Genomic DNA, 10,024 nt, shown 5'->3' with positions numbered 1-10,024 from the left:
GTTCCAGTTATGCCAGATTTTTAAGAAGATATTAAAAAACTCAACAGCACTAGAAGACATCTACAAAAGCAAAACAAAATACCAACCCTATGAAAAAAATAGGGGTGGAGGGAAGTTGACACTGGTGGTGGGATTGATACTGAAATGTTATGTGCCTAAAATAGACCTCACAAAAACTTTTTTTTAGGGTAAAATAGACTTTAAACCACTTTGCTAACTGTGCACTATAGTCTCCAAAATGATAGTAATAAAAATAAAAATAAAAGTAAAGCAATAAAAAACATAAAAAGAACAAAAAGCAAAAATGGGAGAAAGAGATGAACAGAAACTTGCTCAGAAAAGACATACTGATGGCCAAAAGGTATATGGAAAAATGTTCTACAACACGCATCAGGGAAAAGCAAATCAAAACAATGAGAGATCATTTCACACTAGTGAAATGATACCCATCACAAAGAAAAAAAAACAGTGTTGGCACAGATGTGGGGAAGAGGACCCTCATACACTGTTCATGGGAATATCAGCTGGTCTAATCTTTTTTGAAAAATAATATGGCACTTCTCAAAAGACTAGGAACTGAGCAATTCCTACGGAGCATTTACCCGAGTACCCAAAAACTCAATTTAGAAAAAAACATCTGGACTCCTATGTTCGTTGCAGCACTATTCACAATGGCCAAAATCTGGAAATGACCCAAGTGTCTAAGAACAGGTGATTGGATAAAGAAACTATATTACACATACACAATGGAATACCACTCGCCTGTAACACAAAATGAGATGTGCTTACTACATGGATGGATCCGGGAAGTATCATGCTGAGTGAAGTTAGTCAGAAGGAAAAAAATATAGAAGCATCTCATGCAGGTGATAAAGAACCACTATAGGGGAATAACAAAAGCCCATAGGCAACAGAAACTGAGAACACATCTTTAGTAGGAAATTTACTACAGGAGAAGAAATGGGGGAAAGAGGGAACACTAGGACAGTGCCAGAGGGAAACAGGTTCTCTGGTGTGCTGCTGTAATATCTCTGTATGAAATCCTACTAATAACAGTAATAAGCTCTAAGCCAAAATTACCTTAATAGAAAGTCTGAACAGCAAAATAAGTAACAGCAGCTGGGGAAAACATCACTGAGCCCCAAAATGAGATGTAGTAAGTCTCTAGAAAATGAGAGATGGGAAAAAATGCCTGGGAAGAAAGAAACCACACCAGAAACTATGGAATGAGTTCAAGAGAACAAGGGTCATCAGATTCCCCGTGGAACAGCAAGGTGAATTTTATGAATAACCACCAATGAAAGAATTCTAGATTAGAGGCTGGAGCAGTAGCACAGTGGGTAGGGTGTTTGCCTTGCATGCGGCCAATCCGGGTTTGATTCCCACCTTCCCATATGGTCCCCTGAACACTGCCAGGAGTAATTCCTGAGTGCATGAGCCAGGAGTAACCCCTGTGCATCACCAAGTGTGAACCAAAAAGCCCCCCCCCCAAAAAAAAATTCTAGATTAGAATTTACCAGAGTTGAGTGTTGGCACCAAGATCCAAGAGGCAGAAAGGGGGACTAGAGCAACAGTACAGTGGGTTGGGCATTTTCCTTGTACATGGCCTACCTAGGTTCTATCGCTGGCATCCCATAAGGTCTCCTGAGCACTGCCAAAAGTAGTTCTTGAGTGCTGAGCCAGGAGTAACTCCTGAGTATAGCGGTGTGTGGCCTTAAAAGCCCCCCCTCCAAAAAAAACCCCTCCTAAAACACAGCCCCCTGCGCCCTCGCGTCCCCCCACCCAGCAACAAAGATCAACACAAAACAAAAATAAGAGGTTGGAAGGATCCCCAGCGGAAATAGACTGAAATAGAAAAACTTCAAGGCACATTGTACTTGGAAAGACTAAGTCAGTAAAAAGTAGCAGTATCAGCTTGCTCTTCAAGCCTGTGTTCTCTTGAACATAACACTTTTCTTTCTCTCCCCCAATATATTTCTAAGTAAGTTTCAATAAAACTATCTGGAGGCGGGGGAAAGAAAGCACAGTATCAAAAAAAAAAAAACAAAGGAAAAGGATATGAAGGAAAAGTCTGTAAGATTTACTGTAAGATTTATAGCAGAAATGAGACTGAGCCCAAGAAAAAAAATGTGGTGGGATATAGGAAATAAAAAACCCATAAAAACCCCATGCCCAAAGAAACAAACACCTCATCAATAGTTTATGGGTTGGATTGACACACCCAGTGTTCTCAGGGCTTACTCCTGGCGTTGTACTCAGGAATCACTCCTGGTGGGGCTCAGGGGATAGCAGGAATTGAACCCTGGTCAGCCATTGCAAGGCAAGTGCCCTACCTTCAGTACTGTCACTCCAGCCTATTGATAAAGTGGAATGGGCACTAATGAAATAGATTTCTAGGCATAATGTGGAACCTCTTCTGCTAACTGAAAAAAAAGAGAGAAAAGAACTCTTGCTCATTTGGACCTGAGACTGTCCCCAAATGTCAAGCCCACTTGGTTCTAAATGTGACGAACATATCCTGCCTTTCACTCCATTCTGCAGTTCTCTGGACCCTTAGGAACAAAAACTGTCTGTACTCCATAAAGTGTTCAATGAAGCCTGCATCACATAAAATCTGAAGTCAGTTTAACAGCTTGCAGAGCCATCTTGTTCTAATATTAGAAAATTTAAGCCTAGGTATTTTTGGTACAAAGAAATCTGGGTTACAAACTTGCAAATGTAGAGTAAGCCAACAAGTCACACCCCAAGTCATAAGCAAAAAATCCCAAAGCAGCTGTTTATAATTAAAATCAAAGAAAAATCATTGAAAGCCAGGTCGCAAAGCTGATGCTCAAGTGCCTTCCAAAGGATTTCAGGAACCCCCAGTATCTGTGTAGTATCAAGCACCACGCTGCCCAGCACTGGCTCCCAGCCGCCCAGAATCTGCTCAGATGATAGCAATTAACATAACCTTGACACTTTTTAGTATCTACCTTACCAGTTTTATATATCTTGTTTTACAACTACTGGTCATCAACAGAAACGGAAGCCAACAAATCTTAAAGTCACTTACCTTTAAGAACTTTATTTGGATTTGTTCCATATGAAAATAAACAAGAATAGTTGAGTATTGGGTAACAAAATCTCCACTTATTTGGCCTACTCTTCTCAGGGGAGGAAGGGAAAATCACTCAGTGCCCCTGCAACCTAAACCACAAAAACAGTCCCCCTCCCACCCCCAAATCCTGGATTGCTCCAGCTGGCCCTGGAGATGGGAGTGTAGTGTATTTTAGGAAACACCTTTAAAACATGTTTTTAGTGGCAAAAATATTTTTTGTACTACAAACCCCAAACCTTTGTTTTACACTTTGTATGCTGGGCTTCCTTACCACATGCTGCTGGTAAATCCGTAAAAAAATTGGGAAAACAACCTCAGTGTAGTGGGGGGCGGGGGGCTGCCAGCCCAGAGGGCTGCTTCTCCCACCTTCTCACTGCCAGTCTTCCTTCTAAGGACACAGTGAGTTATTACCTCTCAAATCAGTGCACATCTCAAGTGTGAGACATCTTACCCCAACTTATCCACATCACCCACCCACAAAACGACTGAAGCAACTGGGTTGCAGTCACTGGCTACGGAAAGGCTCCTGATAAAACATGAGAGAGCATGGACAAAGAATTCACAATCACAACTATTCTGCTGGAGGGCAGTTTTGAAGTCTTCCATTCTACGTTTGAAAAGGTGGTAAAAAAGATTTTTGGATAAATGTTAACCCTGTTTTTTCCTAAGGTATTAAGGACTCACTACGCTCTTTAGTTCATTAGTTTTGGGTTATGGTCATAACCAAGTTTGGTCATGCAAAGTGCCTTTAGCCAAGTCCCATACTATCTCTCTGACTCCTCAATCTAGCAAAAACCTCATTTAAGAATCAGACGGGGGAGCAGGGGATGTAGCAAAGTGGTAGAGTGTATGCACCCTTACATGAGGGCCTGTTTCAGTCACCCGGCACCACCTCCCATTCATATAAGTGATATCAATGGATATGGCTATTCATTTTCCATAAAATAGTAAAAATGAGTTCATTTTTATAGTCATTAATTACTGAGTTGAAATTTTCTAAACTTTACAAGTGAACTTAATATAGGTATAACTTCTAAAGTCAGCCATGTAGCATTTTCCATGTCATCTTTGTATGCTTAGATAACGTGCAGTGTGTGAATCAGTTATTAAAAATATTTACCACCATCTCTTTCTGTCCAATTAGCTTTTGCATTTTGCATACAGTATAAAATCATGTATGTTAGGAATAAAGTCCTATAATCTATAGACTAGTTAACATAATTCTTATATCCGATTTAATAAGGGGCCATTTGAAGACAATGGAGACATATCAGAATTTTTTTCATTAGAAATACCTTGTAAAATATTCACAATAAAAATCCAAAGCTAATTTTTATTAAAATCAAAGCACCAGTTGTTTCCTTCAAATTAAAAAAAAAATACCACACACACGTACACACACATACAACAGACTACTGCCTCAGATATCCTTCACAATAAGCAAAACCTGATGGAGAAAAATCTTGTGATCTGACTGGTCAGCACTCCTCTCACTCAAGACTGGAGGACTTGAAGTATGACTTGAGAAATTCACACCCAAGGGTGTGAATGTATGCTTGTAAAAAGGCATCAACTATTTATTTACATGGTCACAAAACACTTAACAATAACATAATTATTTAAAAGATGGGGCTGTATTTTAATAAAAAACTAGATGTCTGAACCCGTGATGTGTCTGTAATTTTAATGGCCAATCAGATCATGTGATTTTTCTCATTTACAAAAAATACTGGCAAACCAAAAGGAGTACAGATTCAATTCAAATCTTCTGCTCATTTGTAATAGCTAACTTTTAGGCTTCACATTAATTTTTGGATCAGACCTCAGGAAAAAGGGGAGTTCCTCCTTTTGTTGTCTAACTCGTCTCTCCATGGGACCCAAATCTAGAAGTTTAAGCATAGCAATCGCATAGGAATTTGAAACAAATTCATAAGCACAAGCGCAGCAATGAACTGAACTCACCCTTTTGAAAGCACTTCTCAGAAACATCTATACTACTCTCGAAGTAAAATGTGCAGCCTATTCCTTAGTGTAGGGGGAAAAACAATCTACCATGATTGTTTCTTTTTGGAACTTCCACTTTTCTGTCCTCTATTCAGAATAGGGGCTGTTCGAAGGACAAAATGTCTGCATTGTCAGATTCTGATGTACAAATACACTGTGAATTTAATATAGCATGTCTCAGCCCATTTGCACGTCTTCTATAATGACAGAAAATCACTATGACTCATATTTTATTGCTGAAAACATTAGAAGCTTAGCACCAGGGAAAGCTTTGAATAACTGAACTGGTCTCCTCTGACCAGAAGTGTGATCTCATGATCACATCTTGCAGCTATGACATTAGGCTCTTGATTCCAAACTAGAGGGAAATAAGAGGCAAACAGTGTAGTTTAGGTCAAGGTAGCTGGGACTGCATTGAACTTTTGGAGGAAGTATGGGATTCAACTGGATTCATAACAGAACTCATTTGTATTAAAATTGAAGGACCAGGGGCTGGAGAAATACTACAGTGGATAAGGTGCTTGTCTTGCATGCAGCCAAGTTGTGTTTGGTCATGGCGCCCTTAAAAAAATTTTTTTTTTTTTAATTGCATCACCAGGAGATAGCGGTCCCCTGAGCACCAACAGGAATGATTCCCTAGCACAGAGCCAGGAGGAAACAGAGCTAATATGAATACAAAACAAAACAAAACAAATTGAAAGACTACACACTGAGATCCACCTAAGCATAAAGATACTTGTTAATATGCTCATGTGACTCTAAAGACCATTAATAACAGTCCACTTCAGAGAGAACACTTGCAATGCCTGGGTCTTCCTCCTGGTCTGTATTCAATGGTCACTGTTGGTTGTCCCACAGGGGATCAAATATTAAACCAGGTATTGAACCAGGGTTGGCTCATGCAAGGCAGTTGCCTTCTGTCTGGCCCTGACAATCACTTTTAACATGACTATGTCATACATGATGTTCTCCACTGCCTTTCATTCATGAAAGAGAAACACTGTTTGAAAAGATTAATATGACACTGACTCTAACGGTTAAAAGTTCTGGATATGTATTAGAAATTCTGGCTCAAAATTTAGAAAATTATTTTTTTCCCTGTTAGATATTACGTCCTTTTGTAATCATCTTCAAAGTTTATCTCTGCTGCTCTGTTTTAACTCAGGAGTCAAGTATAAAATAAATTATCAGTATAATAGTATTTTATAATACCAATAATAAACTTTTTAGCAAATGCTCCATAGGTTGCTGGCTTTTAAAATGCTGTAGTTAAAAAAAAAGAAGGACAATTTAATGGTACATACAATCATTATCAAGATTTAGTCTAACAGTTTTTGGTTAATGGAAAGCATATTCAAAATGATAACATACATTATCATATATTTGGAAAAATAATCAAGACTTTTAAATTACTAATTTATAACTGACATATTATAGAAAATCTAAAGTCAACACAGAGTATAGCAATCTATTAGGTTATTTTCTCTTAGTTAATTTCTAGTAATATCCAAGACCCAATATACCAGGTTCAAAACATTTTCAAATTATTTATCTTAAGAAGTAATAACATGTGGATAAAAGTCCTCCACAGTAATTCATGAGCTGTATCATCCAAAGAATAACATTCTTTCAAGTGGGCTATATGTTTATTCTAATAGCCTAAAAAGAAAATTTTCATCAGCCAATTAATGTTTTACAAATAAAGGTTTCCTTTGGAAGACTAAACTCCATTTCTTAATATTTTGTCAAGTATTAGATCAGCAAATGGCACAAAGATTTTTTTCCTACCTAAATCTAATTTCTGTCTTTTATATAGAACAAGACAGGAATGAATGTTAGATAAACTGACTATGTTCGGCACACAAGAATATGCGTGTCTTCCAAAGATAGGTCTTTCTCATTCCTACTGTGAAAATGAAAGTCATATCAAAGATCCAATGTGAAGTTCTGACTCTTAAATACTCAGAAAAAATTAAATTGCCACTATAATTCCCTCTAATTGTCTGTTCTTCAATCCCACAACACACATTTTATTCCAAAATGTAAGGATAGATGAAAACCACAAAAAGTAGAACCTTCCAGGGGAACTTATATTTAATGCCAAATAGGGTATATAATGAAGAATAAGCATCAAATATGGTGAGTGCTGACGTATTTCATGTTTTGAGATGTTCCATTAAAAGCCATACTGCAAATAATGAATCTTATAAAAGGATCACCTGCAAAGTTGAAAAAAACTAACCAGATACAGACACAGATAATGTATACACTTCCTCAGTGGAACACAGAGTTGAAATGTATGGAAAATGGCCTTCCAAACCTGCTGTACCGAACACCTCTATTAAGAACAAAAATCAGAAACAAAAATCAAGTATTTGTTTTCCTGTTTCTTCTTTAATAAAGCTGCCATCTTATACATGACTAGGTGCCTTCTTGATACCATCTAATCTGCTTTTGCGGTGCACCTGCCAGCATCCAGGCTGGAACTGAATTACCACTGTGTTCAGGAAGTACCACTCTTGAGAGAAGTACACCTGATTCACAGGTGGGCCATCATAAACGGGTGGTGGTATTTTCTAAACATTGATTAATGCACACATCCAAACCACATTAAAACTTCAACTTAGAGTCTACTTCATTCTATAGTAGTTATCACCCAAGACTGCAGTTTTGATATCCAAGAAATGAGAAGAATTAAGAATTCCTTTTTATTTGCTGTTGACAATTCAATTTCTTTTCTTTCCTTCTTTATTTTTTTGATTTTTAATAAAAAAGGTGAAAAGAAACGGCTAAGGAAATCAAAATCTAATAAACACAAAATAAAAATCAGAGTGGTCACAAACTCTTCTTTGTAATGATGTTAAATTACTAACAAAATGTTTTTTTTTTTTTTTAAAAACAAAACAAAACAAAACAAAACAAATCTAAAAACCAGCACAACCCAACAGCACTGCTTATTTAAGCAACTGGCGTTCATCAATGCTTTTGAGGCGTTTCTTCCGGGGCTGTACAAAGTCATCATCTGAGTCATCACTAAATTTATGATCTTCTGATTCATTTCTGAAGTCTAGTTTAGGAAACCTTTTTTCTGGATATAGGTTCTTTAGAAGTTCTTCAAAATAGCTTTCAAGTTTTATACCAGCATTGGCTACTTCTGAATCAGGCTGTTGAATAAAAATAAAAGTATGAGTTAAAAAAATAAACATCATTTAGTTAGTAAAAGTAGTCACTTTCTTGCATGCTTTTAGATTATGAATATCAATGGGTTGTTATAGAAAAATGCTTAAACATAATCAGTGACACATACAATCATCTAGGGCTACACAGTTTTTAGAGAAGGTCAGCTAAAATATGAAAAACAAACTCTGGCTCAGCTATAAGGAGGTGGTAGTAGTAGAACTAGATTACTAAAGAGTTGCTGTAACTATAGATCCAAGAAACAGGTAGGTTATTTGTTACGTACGTATGTTTGGGCCACATCTGGCAGAGCTCAGGGGCTATTTTCCAGGCTCTGTGTTTAGATGCCATGTGGTGCTAGGCACTGAGTCCAGGCCCCCGGAAGCAAAGCACGTATGTGCTCAGTGCATAGAGCTATCTCTCCAGGCACGTAAAGGCATTTTTAGAATAAATTAAATGAAACGTGGAACTCTGGAATGGGTAACCAGTACACAGAAGAAACGATCTGTGAAATAGTCTGATGCTAGTCTGACAGATATTTAAGTAAAGAGATAAATGAGTTCAATTTAAAATTAGACCTAGTAAACCACATCCTTAATATTTAAAGCTTACCATAAAAAAACAAATCTGGTAATGTACTGCTGCCATTTCAAGAAGGCAGGAATGAAAACTAATGGTTCTAAGGTTAGGGAGAAATATTTTCTTTTCCTTTTTGGGAGAGGTTACATCTGGTGATGCTCAGGGGTTACTCCTGGCTCTGCGCTCAAGAATCACTCCTGGTGGTACTTGGGGAACCATATGGGGTGCTGGGGATCAAACCTGGGCCAGGTAAGGCAAGCATCCTTCCTGAAGTTCTATCCTGCGCCTCAGTTCTGTATAGAGAAATATTTTCTAAAAATGGGGAACATGGCTCAAGAGGTAGAGCATAAGTGAGGGAGGGGTAGGGGTGCGGTGGGAGGGAGCCTGAGGATGCCGAAGATCCAGATCCGCTGTGTGCAAGGCAGCACTTTACCTGCTCTGGCCCCTCCCATATAAAAAAACTTTTAATATATACATGGGCAAGGTCTTTCTCTTTTATTACCCAACAGTCTTGAACTTTTGGAAATACATGTTGGTATGGATCTTTTTTCTTTTAAGATACAAAAATCTTAATATACAAAATGAAAAAAATACGTAAAGGAAACACAAATGTCTATTAATAGATTTTGAAGGTATATAACATAATCTTCTTTAAGAATGACTTCAAAATTAAGGTTTCTGAAAGCTGATTTAGCATTATAAAAATTAAAATCCTCTTCAATCTGATGATATTAGCAAAATAAAAGACAACAGATATGAACGGACACGGCAAAACAAATTTAGTGTCCCAGATGGAAAGGAATATAAGTTGAGGAGTTAGATTATGTTTTCACACAAATGCTTAAAGTTTAAGCTGCTTTTGATTTTACAATAGGTAATTTGGTACCTGTATGCCCCTATAGAATTTATTATGCATACATTTAATTATAAGCACAGATATCTTGAACTCCTCATAGGTTGATATGTGCTTGGTTTTCTCTACTAATACTGCTATTTGAATTTTTCTTCTCACCTCATTAAATTCAGCACAGTTTCGAAAAATCAATCTAAAATCAGCAATAAAATCTTCTGGCTTTGTATACGGGGAATAATCTTCATGTAGCCTTTTCTTGATGGTTGACAAGTCCATTGGATTTTTAATTATTTTGTAATAATCAGGCACCTTTG

The 10,024-nt window shown here is 37.4% G+C and overlaps 1 protein-coding gene across 2 annotated transcripts in view; it reads right to left on the bottom strand.

Moving 5' to 3' along the window:
- Window positions 1-4,410: 4,410 nt before the first annotated feature.
- TRIM24 (tripartite motif containing 24) overlaps window positions 4,411-10,024 on the bottom strand; it is a 123,586-nt gene continuing 117,972 nt past the window's right edge. For both annotated transcript variants that reach the window (XM_055140649.1, XM_055140656.1), the window contains exons 18-19: window positions 9,870-10,019; window positions 4,411-8,265 (exon numbers count right to left, since the gene is read on the bottom strand). In XM_055140649.1, coding sequence (XP_054996624.1) covers window positions 8,056-8,265; window positions 9,870-10,019 — 360 coding nt within the window. In that variant the 3' untranslated portion in view covers window positions 4,411-8,055. The remainder of the gene's footprint in view (window positions 8,266-9,869; window positions 10,020-10,024) is intronic.

This window comes from Sorex araneus, chromosome 1 (genome assembly GCF_027595985.1).
Source record: "Sorex araneus isolate mSorAra2 chromosome 1, mSorAra2.pri, whole genome shotgun sequence".
Lineage (NCBI taxonomy): Eukaryota > Metazoa > Chordata > Mammalia > Eulipotyphla > Soricidae > Sorex > Sorex araneus.
Note: the sequence above shows the minus strand (reverse complement) of the source record. Positions and strands in the feature narration are given on the sequence as shown.